Here is a 17,651-nt window from a genome sequence, read left to right on the forward strand (position 1 = left end):
AGAAGAAATATTTGTACAGGATGTATTACAGAAAGTAAGCCTTAAAAATGAGTTTAGAAAAATACTGATTATTTTTAACAAAGTTTTTCGAAGTATTTAAACAGAAATATAATAATTTACTTACATGTTTAACTTTAAAATTACACTGGTTTTTTTACTATCTTGATACTTTTAAATAATATTCGACAATATTTTACAATATTTTTTTTAATTTATGCATTTCAGTTTGATAATAATTGTTTCTGTAATTATCAAGAAACTCTGTAACATACATTTTACGTACGAAAATATTTTTATTTTTTTTCAATTAACATGTTGAAAGCAATGAACGTGAAATTTCAAAAACACATAAAAAGTAATTTATACATTTTATATTAAACATTCTGTAGATATTCTATATTTACCCGTTTTACAATTTAAAAATTTGAGAATAGTGACGAGAAACGTTTATTGTAGATACTTCGGATAGTTACATTTTAGCTGTAATTACAATATTTAACAATATTTAACATTTCGTTATGTTTGACCAACGTGTTCTTCCGGAAATACTATTTTACTTAAAACCATACAATTAATAACACTATAGTTCAATTTTAAAACACAGTATCTTAGTTAATAGCCAATGGCATTTATATCATAGTATCATACTCATTGATTATCTAGAATTTTCGTTTAATTTTACTTAGATTTAACCGTTAACGTAGTCTTACACTCTTAAGATAACCGTTAACCAGTCTACAGACTACAACTTATAAAAATCAAAAATTGAATTTTTTCTAAATCCAACTACGATTGAAATAGTTGAACTAAATTATTAGAATAACGTTTGCAGCGACGCTACCGTATGTTTAATTTTGCAGGTACTCCGTACTAGTGTTGTTTTGGTTAAATTATTATTGTTTACAACAAACCATTTCGATAATCTAGGAATTAATAAAAAATGAAAACTATGAAATTTAAATTTTTTCTGTGATTTCGGTAGTGCCAGAGTTTTTTTTTTTCCGGTAATCTCGTTCTTAGGATGCGCGATCTAATTTGCGTACGGTAAAATAACATTGTTATACAGGTTACAGGATGTTATTACAGGTTGATTATTTTGTTATACATCTGTATCTATTTAAATTTTTTCAATTTTAACGGCCGTCATTTATGAACGTTCGGTTCACCGCGAAGAACACAGGAACAAATTAAATAATCAGGCGAATATACGAAGAGGGAGATTATCCCCCCCCCCCAAAACGCAGAAAAATTATTAAATATGTTATATTTTAGAGTAAAAATGATTTGTAGACTATATAAGTATGAAAATGTATAACCTCCCCCCAAAAAAATATTTTTTTTTGTGTACGCACCTATGAATAATAATAATAAACGAAGACATTTAAGAGCATGGGAAATAATACCATTCCGCATTCGCTAAAGAGATAATAATTATCATATTTATAATTACTATTCTCATGATGATCTTTACAACAACCATTTACAATACTATTATAATGTGTAATAATAAAAAGGTTCAAAGAAAATATGTTGATTAAATATTAAATACTTTCTGTTAAAAAATGTTAATTCCCATCTATTATGTAATTATGGTTGAAATTTGTTATAAAAGTCCAAATAATTAAATGTTTACAAAATTACATAGACTTAAGTCTTTTAGAATATAATTAGCAGCGACTCTTGACCGCGATGCATAGGAGCTTATTCGACATACATAGTTTATTCTACACTAAAATAGAATGCAATTGGTGTTTATTATTCGATTAATTTATCAGGCTCATTTTAAATATAAGTACTTACTTGTTTTTTGATAAAAAGTACGTCCAAAAATCCAAAAAATGATTAATATTCTTTCATAGGTATTGTATTTAATATGAATGGAGTCTGTCAAGGATAGGTAACCATATAGAGTTTAGATACTAATTATTTTTATTTTAATTATTTTCAACTCGACTCTGTAATCTGCGTTATCATTATGCATTTTTTAATTTATTTAGGTACATTATTTTTCATTATGAATATAATAAGCGATAATATAAGTCTATTTTTTAATCATGATAAAAGTCAAAGAATGCTAAGCTATTTAAAGCTATTTAATTTTATAAATATTTTATTGTACAATAATCGACTATATAAGTATACGAGAAAGTTTACAATTATAGAAATTAGACATTTTTCATCCTTAAAAGAAATATTAAATTAATTTAAGTATTTGACTTTTGAATAGTTAAATAATTGATAAGAAGTATAAAATTTACATTTCAATACACTAGATTTTAAAAAAATAGGTAATTATTAAACAAAGTCTAAATTTCACTGAAATCCCAATTAAATATGACTTTTTAAATTGGTAATACTGATGAATTTCATCACATATTATCCAGTTAGTTGTAAATCTCCATATTTTTATTCTATAGTGTGGAGAACAATGGTGAAAAACGATGTAGTGATCCCTTTAGCTTTTCGTAAATTGATAACTTCGAAGATGTTCCAAAAAAAAAAAAAAGTTTAACTTACTGTTTGATTGGGTATTTGTAAAGTATATCTCACTTTCTTACGAAATAACCATTTCATGTCTACAGTATAATGTTTAAAACGTATATGGTACATTTTACTTAAAAAACGCATCCGCGGCGGACCGTGGTTGTGGTTTTTTCACCGTTCGTGGTATCCCATCGTGTTTCAATACGCAAAATAACGTAAACAACAGTAACGTAATAAAATGTTGTGGTATCAGGACTACATTATGTGAAGACAAATGGAATAACTGGGACAACCGGTAAACAAAACGAACCGTATGCAAATCCATTAAAACGCCGAAGCAATGTAGTTTTTTAGATAAACGCGTTACATCCATACTTCAATAGGGGCACGTAATTTTTAAACTGTACCTAATCCCCCGAGTTGATAAGCCCAGGGCCTATGCGGCACAGCGTTTAATTATGCTTCGTAAGTGTAAATCGAACGAGCCGGAATTTCAACCGGAGCCGTTAGCGCCGTAAATAATACATTCTGGATCCACGACCGTGCACGCGTTCGACACGGTGTCGCATGACCGGGTGCAGGCGGTGGAGAAAAGCCACGAACAGCGCACAAATGAGACGAGTCCCTCGGCGCCGGGGTCGATACACTCCCAGAATAACTAACGTGCGCCGTATGGAGACTGTGCGAATACCGTCAAGTGTACGATAATATAATAAAAATTTGTTTTATCATCGCGTCCAGGTGGTAATGGCGTCCCGGGTGACGATTGGGTGCCGCCATCTGCCGGCGCACAGCCACGACGTACGCCGAAATCCACACGGCCGCCGGGCACGCGGTCGACTATGACGGCGCGCGCGCGCCAATTACGCGCTCCAGTCCGCCCGACGTCAAACGCGTTATCGATTTCCGACCGTTATGCCACCGGTACGAAACGTTGCGCTCGATCGTTGCGCGTCCTCTGCCCCGCCCCACCATCCGACCGATGACCGCGCACCTCGCACCGCGCTCGTCATGGCGTCGGCCATTTTATACGCGCGTTGCCCAGCTAACCCAACTCTCGTCCGCCCCCTGCGTTTTCATCTTCACCGACGCTGACTCCATCGTCGTCATCATCATCACCGTCGCCGTCCAACGTGCATATCGAACTTCGTCTTGGTTTCCGCTAGTCCGAGACGCTCTATTTATCAAACCATAGCGTTAGTACAGTACGCTTTTGGCGCACCGCTACTTTCACGACCAGACTACGCCTGCAACACCTGCACCGCCAACACTTGATCGACTTGCGTAAGTACAGGCAACGCGTGCTCAATAGCCGTTAATAATTACCAGCCGTGGGAACAATTATTAATCGTAAACAATCTCCACTCATTACGTTCCAGTTACGACGACGCCGCCGATTTGTTGACGCCATGTCTTCGATCGAAATGAATGACAACGCCAACGGAGAGATGCCTTCGGAATCCAAACCAAACGAATATGTATCTGCCCTGGTCAAGGAAAAGTACGCTTTAGACGCATCCTCACATATCAACACAATGAAACTTATTGACGATGGTTAGTAGAGAATATTTTATCATGTTTGATTATCAACTATTTTGCTGTTTTGGTTCCCGTTCTCTATACACAGATTCACTTATTATTTATTTGTGTTAATAATTGCTAATAATTTTTTACCAATCGAGTTGAATAGATGATCAAGGTCGGATTAAGCACCTATTGGGCCCGGGGTTAAAATTTTATATGGGCCCTATTGATAAAACATGCTTTACAGAGCCACTAGCTAAACTTGCAGACTGATACATTTTTTTTTAACTATCACAAGTTGTCAATTACATTATAAAATTATAAAATTTATGTTTTTAAAACTACTAATTTTAGTATGATAAAAAATGTGTATCGGCTTAAAATTGCTTGGGCTCGTTTCACTTGGGTACTTGAGAGGGCCTCGGAGCCACCTACTCTGCTAGACTTCCCTTTAATCTGATCCTGTAGATGAATATAAGAATTCCCAGTTGAAATAGATTTTAAATCGATCAATAAATGGGAAATAAAATACTATTTTATCCTTGGTCTAAAGTTTCCATCTGGTTTAACAGACAATAAATCTACCTATCATTTTTTAAATTGTTTTCATAGCAACAGTTAAAGTAATTTATCGCTCTATAAATCTAATAATGTATCCCTTTAGGTTTTGCTAACCATAATAAAGTAAATATAATTAGTGAAGTCATTATTGTTCATTAAAAAAAATTATTTGTTTTGTTAAGTTATTTTTTTTCTTAACAAATAATAGATATTTACATAAGTATCAAATAACAAATACAACAGTTTAAAAAAAATCTAATATTATCCTTTTCAAACAAATACTTCTTGCTTAATAAATATTTATTCAGATGCTATATGTGCATTTTTACACAAAAATATATTCAACCAACTTAATTATATATATATATATATATTTAAAAATAAGTATTTTATTATACTACTAAGTATATTTATTTAGTTCATTGAATATTATCAATTTATAACAATTATATGTTAATATTTATCCTATGGAATAAACAGACTATAAGTCATTCAATTAAAAGTGTATTGGTTAGGAAATTGAATATTATTTATTATCTACTAGTAAATGTATAGACATTTAATCCTTAGATCATATTACAAGACTTTAAACTTCTTTATTTTCAATAATATAAATAATAATAAAAGATAATTAATTTAATAATTATTACTGTAAATAATTATTTTCATTATTCTTGGAAAGTCAATATAAATTTTACATACTTTATTAAGTTGCTTGAATAATTGATTAAAATTGAATGGATTAGTTATAGATTTATGGATACTTATTAAATGGTCCAGGGTCTCCGTAAGTTTAAAATTATATTTTGATGTTTGTAAAATTTTATTTTATTTTAGAAATTGCCAGAGCACAAAACACCAACGGAAAACCAGAGTCTGCTTATTTGGATATAAATAGTGATAAACCTATCCGGCTTACTGCCAAAATTATGGTTCCAGCAAAAGAATTTCCAAGGGTAATTAAAAATTACCATTTATGATATTCAATGATAATATTTTGATTTATTTTAAATGTACGTTTTCAGTTCAACTTTGTTGGTAAACTATTGGGACCTAAAGGAAATTCATTGAAACGTCTCCAAGAAGACACTATGACCAAAATGGCAATATTGGGCAAAGGATCAATGCGTAACAAAGAAAAAGTATGTTTGTAGTTTTTACCTTAATTCAGTGAATTCATTCATAACATACAACATATATATTCATTATATTGCATAAAAAAGTATAAAAATATCAATTGAATCATTGTCTACTCTGATATTGAAGTAAACAATTATTTAATATGTACTAAACTATTTGTTGTTAAATATTTTAACGCTATACATCATTATTATGTATAATAAATCATTTAAATGGTAAACTTGATATTTATAGGAAGATGAGATGAGAAGTTCATTGAATCCAAAGTTTGCACATTTAGCTGATGAACTCCATGTTCAAGTTACTGCTTATGCCCCTCCTGCTGAAGCTTATGCTCGTCTTGCTTATGCACTTGCGGAACTCAGGAAATTCCTGATTCCTGACCACAATGATCAAATTGCACAAGAACAAGCACGTGAAATGCAACAATTTGGTGGTGCTCCACCTGTTCGTCATCCAGGACCCATAATTCATGCTCCACCACCTCCTCCCGCTGTCATTCGTCAAATGCCTCCTCAACCACCTCGTATGCCAAGGGCTCCAGTTCCTGGAAAAGCTAAAGTAATGAGCATTTTGGATAGAGCTCGATCAGCAATGGAAGGTTCGAATGCTTACCCTGGCAGTGGAGGCTATGGAGATTCTGGTTCATCTCATTATTCTCATTTTGATTCGGGGTAAAATTTATTTATTATTTTTTTTTTTTTAAATAAACATTACCCAAATCATAAGCTATTAATTTTTAATCAATCGCAAAATAAAACTCAACATGTTTTGTCTTTAGGTATGGTGGTGTAGCAACATATAATGGAGGAGGTAATGATGAATATTATTCAGGAAATTCCTATTCACAAGGTTACAATCAAATTTCATCAATGTTAATATAATTATAACTATAATTAATACTGGTTGTTATTGTTTTTTCATTTTTAGACAATTCACAAAGTAGTGGCGGCCGTGGTTGGAAAAATTACAATACTGGCGGTAGCGGAGGACCATCCAAACCGACTGGCAATCAAGGTGGTCGGTATGGTGGTCGCAATGCTCCATATACCAGACAAAAATAATCAGGTATTTGTCAAGACTATTTCTATTGTAAATGATATTGACAACAAAGAGAAATATTGGGTAGAATAATTTTTTTTAATAATTTGATATTTCATAATTATCTCAAAATAATTTTCCACTTAGTAAAAACAAATTATGGTAATCTTATAATTTTTTTTTTATATTGTACATCCAAATTAGAAGTTTGTGTGTAACATGGGATATTGAGTCCCAACATATTTTTCTTAATCAAATATTATAATTATGTAAGGAATAAAAATTAAATAATATATAATATGTATATTGGCGTGTAAAATCTAATTTCTACACAAAACATCTTGATTAGATTATTATTTTAACTTTATATGAAATATTGTTTCAAAGTTGGGCTACTTATTTTATTACTATTATTATTTTTTTTTTTTTTAATATGAACTTGTTTAATCCGAAAGTGTTAATAATTTTTTTTATGTATTTTTAATTATTACCTTTATAGATACTTAGAACATAAATTGTTATTAAAGGATTACACCACTGCCACACTATATTTTTTTAATAAACAATATCAGTATTGATTATAATTTTATGTTCCTTGCCTAAAGTAATAATTATAAAAATTAAAAGAGAAAAATAAATAAAATAAACATAAATTGTCTTCAAGATTTAAATTATAATTAAATTGATAAGAAATAATTAAAATACCATCATCATAGGTATAAATTAAAAACAATACCTAATCATAAATATAAATAACAAAAACTATAATATGATTATAAATAAAAAATATTATTGTGGCAGAGGTAACAATCCATTTTAAATGAAATGTACACGTTGCTTGCTGCTAATATTACAGATGCTGATTTATTATAACGGTAAAATTTTAAAACAACCCAGTGACAATTGATAATTATTCTAATATTGAAAAATATAAACCAATTTACTAATATAATACTTTTAATTATTATTTTATATTATGTGTTTTGAGTAAAACTTAAAAGAACAATTGAATCCATTTAAAATGTCACTTATATATTATGTAATCAATAAACATGAAGAAACATTTGTAGTAATTATTGTTTGATACAGTTATATAATTTATTTATTTAACTATTATTATTATTTTTTTTTTTTATTATAAAATTGCGGATTACACATGATCCAATGCTATTTTGGTAGATGTTTAGATTTATAATAATAATAATATTGTAGTTTGTTAGGAACAACGAAATTTATATAAAACTAAAATCTACAAAAAATAAAATACTTACAATTTATTTGATCTTACTTTATATATTATATTCAATCAATATCTATTGTTTCTAATTGTAGTTATTCATTGACTACATACATCTATGTTAGGAATGATGGTATGTCAAGTAAAACCTTATACTCATTCGTATAAAGGTAAATTTAAATGAGAACTATGTTCCAAGTCTAATCAACATTTTGTCTACTAATTAAGGTGTCTTTGAATAAAGACTTTTTAAATGACAAATTCGTGCTGTGTACACCTTAATATTAAAAACACTGCTACAATTTTTTATACCATGGCATTACATTATTTTGTCAAATTATAAATTTTTTCAAGTTACAATCATGAATTTTTTATCAAGTTTATTTTCTCAATTGTATAAATCAAAACTTGTGTATGACACATATTAGATCAAATTGTTATGTCTTCCGTGGTTATAAAATATTTATGTACACATAACTATAATAATTGATACCAATAATAATTTCAGGTGAATCCTTAAAATCGCCTATTGTACAACTAAACCTTATTCCTCACCTTCAAACATAACAATTGGATAAAAACCAAAACAAATTGACAAAAATTGATCATTATATGTTATCGTTTTAGGAGTTATAATTATGACATTTATGACATAAAATAATTTCCAGCAAATGAAATTCAATATAAACAGAAGTGGAGATGCTAAAAATGTGAATATAAATATTATTGAACACAGATGATTCGGGTGGTCTTGTGGAACCCCCAGTGTAGAGAATAAATCATCACTGGTTTTGTATTTAAAAAAAAAAAAAAAAAAATGTGATTTTTAAATGTTATAAATATTAAAAGTCTCAAAAGTAATAATATATTGTTAATTAATATACATAAAATGCGGTAAGTCGTTTTAAAGTATAACGACAATGTTCGTTTTTAAAACTTTTACCTTTGACAAAATCGAAAAAAATTACAAAAAATTATACACACAAACAAACCAAAGTTATAAATTGCTATAAACTCGGTAATATACATCGATAATATGAAGGAAAAACGAAATCAAATTGAATGAAAATGATTAAATAACAGGTACATCTTTAACATTTTATTTTATATTTATTTATTTTTTTAATACATAAATATACATTTAAAAATAACGCGTTTTATATTATTTGTTTTCTAAAATAAAAAAAAAATAATAATCAACCGACTTCAATTTTCTTTAAACTTCTTATTTTTAAATTTTTTTCTTATAAGTGCATCACCACGAAAAGTGATTTTTATTTCACACGTTTTTAATGTCCGTCTGTTTTGTTTCAGGAAAACGTTCCGCTTAGAAGGATTATCATCAATTCTTCCGGGTGTGACGACCAACAACCTACTCGCTCTCCCGGGAACAGTATTTTTTTTTATTTTGTTCAATTTTTGTTAATGTAGTTTTACAAAAAATACATTTTAAAATGTTTAAGACTGATATTATGCTGATAAAGACTGTTCTTGTTCTTTTTTCTACTTTTGTATTTTATTATTGTTAAATACGTTGTATATAAAGCAAATAAAACTTATCAACTGTTCGTGGTTTACGATTTATTTATTGATCATAAAAAAAAAAATTCCAAAATAGTTCTACAAAAGAAACAACTGCAACAGCGTCGTGTGTTATCCGCATGAAAACGATCAAATTATCAATATCAATTCTTCTTGCGTATGAACAGACTTCTGAAAACGTCCAAATCGGATTTAGTGACGACCGCTTGGACGACGGAGTGTTCGCCGTCAGCTTCGACACCGACTACGGCCGTGTGCGCCCTCAGCCATTCGTACTCTTCACGACCGGTGAGCACCCTGATCTTTACCACTCGCCTGCCCGTCACCTCCATCACCCGTTCTTCAATCCGAGTCTTGAGCTTGTCCAGGCCCGCTCCAGTGGTGCATGACACCATTACCGCATCATCGTCACACTGCTGCGATTGCAACGATTCGGTCATGCGGTCCACCTTGTTGCTGACGTCTATTACGCGGTCCAACAGGTCGACGTCCAAGCTCAAATCCTTAAGCGTCTTCTCCACGTGCTGTTTCTGAACAGCGGCATTCGGATGCGACACGTCCGTAACGTGAATGATCACGTCGGCAAACATGGCGTCCTCGAGCGTGGCCACGAACGGCTCGATCAGTCTGGTCGGTATATCCGATATGAAACCAATCGTGTCCACGTAAAGAACGCGCACGTTGGACGGCAATATGCCACCGTGCACGGTCACGTCGAGCGTGGCGAACAGACAATCGCGAGGCGCGAGTCCTTCGTCGCCGGTGAGCGCGCGCACTAAAGACGTCTTGCCCGCGTTCGTGTAACCCACCACCGCGACCACGGGTAGGTCCTTGCCCTTGCGGCCATGCCTCAAGTGTCCGCGGTGGCCCCGCAACTTGTCCACGGACCGCTTCAGCTTCTTCTCGTACTCCTTGAGCAAATCCTTCTTGTCGCTGAACCCCAGGTTACCGCTGAGTACTATCTGGCCCGCCTCGGTGCCCAATCGCTCGGCGTAGCCCTCTTGTACGCCACGTATTCGCGACCAGATGTACGGCACCTCGGCTAGCGCCACTTGCAGCTTGGCCTCCCGCGTAGTGGCGTGCTGCCGAAAGATCTGTATCACCATCAGGTACCGGTCGTATACGGGCACGCGGAACCGGTGCTCCAAGTGCTGGTGCTGCACGGGTTTCAGCACATTGACGCTGATGAACACGGCCGACACGCGTTTGTTCTGTTGCACCTTGAGTGCTATCGCATCCACGTTGCCCGGCCCGAAGAACGTGTGCTTGCGGAACGATGTCAGACCCACGAGCATCGTTTCCACCACCTTCCAACCGGACAACGTGCGCACCAACGACCCGCTCTCCTCGGCCTTCACCTCGGGCCGCGTGCTCCGGTCCTTGTTAGCGCCCCACTTGATGTACGGCTGGATCACAAGCACCTGATGGCCCATCGGCGCCAGTTTCAGCTGTCTGTCGATGAAATCCCGCATCTGCACATCATCGTCCGCGTCGATATCCTCGTGGTGGTGGTGGCGGCTGCAGTACCGGCGACGTGACCATGGCTCGCCGAACAACGTGCCAATGTCACGAGCGGTCGACACCATCACGGCAATCGCCCGCGCTCGCGTTCCTGCCAGTTGGCCCACAAATCTCGACATTCGCGCACCTTGTTCTTGGCCGTGAAGTACGAGGCCACGGTACCAGCCACAGTGGACACGGCTATGTGGGTACTCTTCACTTGTGGAAACCGCTTGGCCGCGATCTGCTGCGCAACGTGCACGACGGCGAACGTGGCCGCGAACACACCGACCCCGGTACCGTACGACCTCGTCAGGCAGTCCAAGTACGAACTGAAACCTGGTCGCTGTTCTTCGAAGTGCTCCTTCAGTATCTTCTCACTGGTCCTATTCATGGTGTTCGACGGTTGGCATAATCCTTATCCTGCGAATATCGAAAAAAAAAAGCAATAAGTACAATGAACATACGAATGACCGCCAGTCGTCCGAAAGAAATATTTATCGAATAAAATGTGTATTGACTAAGCAATTTAACGTTATCGAACGTCGACGGTTTTGAGCAAATTTATAATTTATGTATCTCGAATGTGGTTATCACGGTGTTATCACTCGTCGAATTCGCAGATAACCATCGAAATCATGGATGAATGTGTTGCGCGCACGTTGTAGCTAGTCAATGCCCGCCACGAATATACAAAACGAAAGTTTTTCTACATGTCTGTGACAATCGCTCACGCTTGCATCAATCGGCTGTCTAGCAGTTCACAATTTTCATCATACTGTAGTGACTTACATGTATATTATGGATTTGGTTTATGCTGAATACAGAAAAATTACATAACTTCTACATGTTTAAATAAATGTACAAAAGCTATAAGACATCCTTGGGTGGCGGACTAGGTATTTATTTAAAATTTTGTCAACAATCCAAAAAATGTATTATTTTAAGACTAGGACTGAATACACGGTACAAAATATGAATTAAATATTATGCCGACCATATACGCTACGATCTACCTGTGCCAGGTTAACCGGACGTCGAATGTGTCCCCGATGCACCTGTGCGGTCTTCAGTTTTTTCGCGATGGCATCGAACAATGACGCACTTCTTTTGTTAATTCTCTCGTTAATTTTGGAATAAAAAAAAGAAAAAAAGGCGAAAACCTGTGCAAGTAGACTTCTCCGGTAAACCGTGGTGTGTATGGTCATCATCAATAGTTCTAAGGATACGGTCTAATCTTTTTTCTATGGTACGGTCAAACTAGACCCGGCATTGGCTGAATATGAACGAAAAACAAATATTTGATATTTAATTATATTGGTCACATTACATCTAATAAATTCGATAATTCACGGTCGATGTCTGATGAAAACTAAAGATTTTCTTTTCCGGACGAATAGTTTTATTTTAAACGAACGCATATATATATATATATATAAATTGCTATCATTTTTCTGTAGGTTAAGTGCGTTTTATAAATTTAATTGCTTTTATAAAAAAAAGGTGGATTTTGTTGCAAAATATATTTACCAAGGATTAAATGTATTAAGGATAAAGGACTTTTCCGAGTACTCAAAAATTGTTTGAATTAAATTTTGGGAAAAACGTGTGGAATTCTTCAAAATTTCCCTCTCCATAAAGATATATATTTTTAAGTGGATTGATATTTAACAAGAATATTTCATCGGTGATGTCTAGTCTGACCGCAGACTAATTTGTAGCACTTAATTCTTTTACAACTGAAATATTTTATTGTAACACAATGTTACATTGTGTTATTGAATAAGTCATATTCAATAATATCCTATTAATCCTATTAAAAAGTTTTTGTCTAGTTTAATTGTTTTTCATTTCCTTAAAATCAGAAATATATGAGTCATAACACAACATTTTAACATACTAACTGATCATTGTACAAATTATTTAAAGTTGATCTAATAATGAAGTAATTAACAAAACTTACTGACCATTTGAAGTTGTAAATTTAACTTTAAAATATGCATTTTGAACTAATAATTGCTCTTTCATTATTCTATTGCAATTTCTTATCATTGTTATTTTTACTATTCATTAATTATTTCAATAGCTTAATTGTATATAAATACATGTTTTAAATGATATTTTTGTTAAAACTAAAAAAATGATAGTAGGCATTTATGCTCAACACGGATTGAGTTACATATATAATTATAAAGAAATATATTTTGTTAAAATCAGTTTCCCAATTAGGTAGGAATAATCAACCTTAAATTGTTGATTTAAAATCAACTTATTTTTGAGGATACCAAATAATATATAATCAAAATTTGTTTTAGGTGTTTTATTGAAAAAGTCATAACTATTATGATGATGTTTCCATCGCGGCTGCTGCAGCAGATTCTTCAGTGTATTTTCCTTTTCCTTTGAGTGCCAACGCTTGGGCTCTGCCTTTGCCTCTCCTGTCGAGGATCTTTTTACGGTCTTTATCCAACTTCAGTTTTACAATAACACACTAAAAACATTAAATAAATGATTGTTAATATTTTACTAATTTAAAAAATAAAATATCTAATACCTTGGAAGGATGAATTCCAACATAAACTGTAGCACCGTTAGCTTTTTCACGTTGAATCCTTTCAATGTAAATTACATACTTTTTTCTGTATACTTGGACAATTTTGCCAACTTGTTGGCCTCTAAAATGTCCTCTTACAACCTAAAATATAATAATTTAAATATTCAATTAAAAATTAAGAATAGTAATACTAAACATGAGGGTAAAAATGGTAGTAGTAGTTTTAAATTAATCAATAATATTTAATCAGAGCCTTAAAAAATATCATTTAACAGATAAAACTCATACAATTGTTCATTCAATTACAAGAACTGTAACTGAGGAACATTTGTACTTGTTATTCGTCTGCTTCAAAGAATGGTTTTGCTTCATCATATTAAGTACATAAAAAATAATTGGTTAAAACATATTAGTGTGGAATTGGAACTTGTTAAAAGTAAAACATTTAACATAAGTATTCAATCAGAGCCTTTGTATTAGCATTCAACAGATAAAACTTATACAAGTAATAATTCTGCTACAAAAACTGTACCACAAAATTACTTGTATTAGTTATTCGTCTGTTTCAAAGAATGGTTTTGCTTCATCAATTTAAGTACACATGAAATGCTTATTAAAATAGTTCTGACCACATATCACATAATAAAATGTGGATATATTCATAGTGGAACATTAGTTCCAATATTTAATTATTTTGAGTCATATTCAAACAAAGCCTTTAAAATATCTTTAACAGATAAAACTCATACAAGCAATTATTTTGCAACAAGAACTGCAACAAAAGAATGATAGCACTTGTTATTCATTTCATTTCAAAGAATAGTATTATTTCATCAATTTAACCGGTATAAAATAATTATTTAGGTACATTTTTAGAAGTAAATAGAAAGTATATTTAATAGTAGTGATGGGCAACTATATCGATAATTCGAAACAATATTGATATTGTGACACATTTTCGACAACGATATCGTTCTATAATTGTATGATATATCATGATGTAAAATTTAATAATTTTTTGAAATATATTTTATTTTTAGATTATAAGCTTTAGTAAATTGTATTGTGTGTGCCGTGTAATAAACCATTAACTAATGACACTAATAAGTAATAATAATAAAGTAGTAATAAAGTTGGTACACGCGTAACTTCAAAGACGAGAAATAGATTATCTTTAGATCAAGTTAACAATCTTCTCTTTTTGAACTCTTATTATAAATCACTAAAACATCAGACCATACTTTGGTAAGAAAACTATATACTTTTTAATTTTATAAAATACATATATTATAAAATTTAATTGAAAATTATTTATAAACAATTTACATAAAATGTATTTTCTAGGATGCAGCAATTGGGTTTGAAGATAAAGAATAAAAACAGAGAAGTTTTTTTTTTAGTTGTTTATTTTAATAGTGATAAGTTAAGACAAGATTTACAATAATATTTATTTAATTATCTGAATACAATTTCTTATTGTTTAATAACCAATGTCTAATAAATAAGCAAGTAGTACATATGGTAAAAATTTACGATTTTGGTGTACCAATAATAAATATCAAATATGATATCGATATCGTACAAATTACGATATTGCGATACAATATCGGGAAAATCAGAACGATAACGATACACAATATTATATCGTTGCCAAACACTATTTAATAGCATAAACATACACTAATATACAAAAATATTGTATAGAACTTGTTAGAAGTAAAAAATTTAGCATTAATATTCAATCAGAGCCTTTAAAATAGCATTTAACAGATGCAACTTATACAATCTGTTTAATACAAGAACTGCAATACTCGTTATTCGTCTGTTTCAAAGAATGGTTTTGCTTCATCGATTTTAATACTTAGATTTAATAGTACTATGGTTTACTATATCAATGTAGTTCTAATTTAATTACTGAATTGCTTTCTGGACAAAAATATAGAAATTTGAAAGATTTTTACACAAAAAATTTACAAATTTTAAAACAGAAATAATTCTTTTAAAGTTAACTTACTAAAATTAAGTATTTATCAATGAAAAAAAAAATATAAAACAAAAGCCATTGTCTTAAATTGTATCATACAATACAGTTTATCAAATAAAACGTTAAACCTATGAATGAAAAATTAAATACACAGCAATAAATTAATGGCAATTCTTTGATCTGCGTTAGAAAAGTAATGAAATTCGAAGAGATATCAAATATCTTAACATTTATCCTATGTATTTGAATAAAAACACATCAAACGTAGTTGTAGTAATCAAATGGTTCGATGGACTTAGGATTTAACATAATTGCTCAGTTACCTATTAGTGAGGAACTGTAAGCTATTACTAACCTGAACTTCGTCATCCTTACGGACAGGCATCGACTTGACGTTATATTTGCTCCTTAATTCTTTGGACAAAGGCGCCGACATAATACGGCGTCTGATATGTGAGGGTGCCGTAAAATGCGCTTTACGTGACTTACGTCTCGACGACGTCTTAAAAACATTGAACTTCATGATTTGTCAGGTACCTGAAAGTGTATGTGACAAATGAGTACAGAAGTGCAAAACACAACAGTCGGTGCGACGGTAAAATAATTTGGCCAACCGGTTAAATCCAGTGACACGCAAACTCGGCGTACAAAACAAAATTAATATTAACGTTAAATGCCAAGTGATTATTGAGATCGGAATGGATGAAAATTTACTTACCAACTCACTTGTCGCGAAACCCCAAAATCACGTTCAAACGAAAAGGAACGTAATCAGATGTTACAACACACAGAAAATTTAAGGTTGTAAACACAACAATTAAATGATGTTAGGAACGTGATAAACCTTGGTAGTGCAGCGCGGCTGGATCTATGTTCAGCCTATTCTGTGGTTAAGCCAAATTTTGGTTTTTCCAAAGATATTATAAAATCAATCACAAAAATATTCAAACATGATAATCACGAATTAAAATATACCTATGTTTATAGGTACCTATATCTTAATTCGTGGTGTTAATTAACGTTATAACTAGGGACACGGATTTTAATGCCCTAAAAAATACCCTTAAATGCTATTATAACCGAAACAGTTTAATTAATGACGTAAAAAATATATTAAAAATGTGAAAAATGACTAAAAAAATTTTAGTTTTAAATGTACTTTTACTAAAGTTTGAACACGGCAATGTTTGTCACAATATTGTGTTTGAGTAGTTTTGTTATATTTTATTAATACTTCATAACCATTGGTGTAAAATTCATTTTACAAAAACTATAACAAATAAATGTGTTGCGCGCATTTTATTTAATGAGCAAAAGTATAAATTATACGAGAAACAGCCAATTGTAATAAATCATTGAGGTGTACCAAAACAAAATATCCTGCTAGAATAGAAATGAATAAATCTACGATTAACAATTATATAATTATTGTTCATGTTAGTGGAGAGCATTTACACGGTCTAGTAAACAATCATAACGTCCAGTGTCATATTTTGTGTAATAATCGTAAAAAAAAAAAAAACCGCTAAAAATATTACGAATACCATAGAAAACAATGCATTACGAATTGTAAGTAACTTAAAATACTGCAATGATTTTAGATGATATTGGATATATCCGAGTTTAAATGTACGGAAAAAAGACGTAAATTTTTTGATTGACTGTGTACTTCCGAGTAAAACTTCAAATTGCTACGAATCAATGTGGAAATACATACAAAAATTCTATGAAAAAAAGAATTTAAAATTTTCTCCCATAATACTCATAGTTGATTTTGAAAAAGCAATACATGATGAAATTTTAGTTGTTTTTTCAAGTACAAAAATAAAAATGTTGGGCAATTATGGTTTTGGAAAGTTCAAAGCTTGGGATTTTGAAATTAAAACATGAAGAACTTTGAAATAGAGAATTTGTTAAAGTCTTTTTTTGGTTTGGCTATTCTTCTGTGCTCCGAATAATCTGATGCTTTTGCGGTTTAAATGTCTATACAGAAACATACATTGATCCCAGTATATTTACATCTAAAATATGGGCTGAAATTCTGGATGCTGAGAAAATGACTAAAAACATAGGCGTTCGCAGGA

General features: G+C 32.0%; 4 protein-coding genes across 6 annotated transcripts; 1 reads left to right on the forward strand and 3 right to left on the reverse strand.

Annotated features, from left to right (window-relative positions):
• The first annotated feature begins 3,481 nt into the window (after positions 1-3,481).
• On the forward strand, positions 3,482-9,555 carry LOC112690242 (KH domain-containing, RNA-binding, signal transduction-associated protein 2-like). Of its 2 annotated transcripts, XM_025564212.1 has the most exons (8): positions 3,483-3,768; positions 3,864-4,038; positions 5,407-5,525; positions 5,595-5,711; positions 5,944-6,383; positions 6,491-6,561; positions 6,640-6,777; positions 9,302-9,555. In XM_025564212.1, the coding sequence occupies exons 2-7, from the start codon at positions 3,894-3,896 to the stop codon at positions 6,771-6,773; spliced, it is 1,026 nt and encodes a 341-aa protein (XP_025419997.1). In that variant the 5' UTR covers positions 3,483-3,768; positions 3,864-3,893; the 3' UTR covers positions 6,774-6,777; positions 9,302-9,555. The 2 variants fall into 2 exon arrangements, with proteins under 2 accessions (XP_025419998.1, XP_025419997.1); XM_025564213.1 differs by lacking the exon at positions 9,302-9,555 and having other exon boundaries at positions 3,482-3,768; positions 6,491-6,522; positions 6,640-7,073.
• Positions 9,554-11,141, reverse strand: LOC112690243 (putative GTP-binding protein 6). Its single transcript, XM_025564214.1, has one exon. It carries the CDS (start codon positions 11,113-11,115, stop codon positions 9,673-9,675), a length of 1,443 nt encoding a protein of 480 aa, XP_025419999.1. The 5' UTR covers positions 11,116-11,141; the 3' UTR covers positions 9,554-9,672.
• LOC112690244 (transmembrane protein 141) lies at positions 11,098-11,618 on the reverse strand. The gene has a single exon (XM_025564215.1). The coding sequence runs from the start codon at positions 11,421-11,423 to the stop codon at positions 11,115-11,117; it is 309 nt and encodes a 102-aa protein (XP_025420000.1). The 5' UTR covers positions 11,424-11,618; the 3' UTR covers positions 11,098-11,114.
• A 1,716-nt stretch (positions 11,619-13,334) lies between these two features.
• Positions 13,335-16,396, reverse strand: LOC112690246 (60S ribosomal protein L26). 2 transcript variants are annotated; one of them, XM_025564220.1, is made up of 4 exons: positions 16,286-16,396; positions 15,923-16,104; positions 13,584-13,724; positions 13,335-13,520 (listed from the first exon to the last, which is right to left on the reverse strand). In XM_025564220.1, exons 2-4 carry the CDS (start codon positions 16,088-16,090, stop codon positions 13,371-13,373), a joined length of 459 nt encoding a protein of 152 aa, XP_025420005.1. In that variant the 5' UTR covers positions 16,091-16,104; positions 16,286-16,396; the 3' UTR covers positions 13,335-13,370. The 2 variants fall into 2 exon arrangements, with proteins under 2 accessions (XP_025420005.1, XP_025420006.1); XM_025564221.1 differs by lacking the exon at positions 16,286-16,396 and adding an exon at positions 16,182-16,269.
• Positions 16,397-17,651: the final 1,255 nt, after the last annotated feature.

The sequence above is a fragment of the Sipha flava genome, unplaced genomic scaffold (assembly GCF_003268045.1).
Source record: "Sipha flava isolate LNK unplaced genomic scaffold, YSA_version1 49806_pilon_pilon, whole genome shotgun sequence".
Taxonomy (NCBI): domain Eukaryota; kingdom Metazoa; phylum Arthropoda; class Insecta; order Hemiptera; family Aphididae; genus Sipha; species Sipha flava.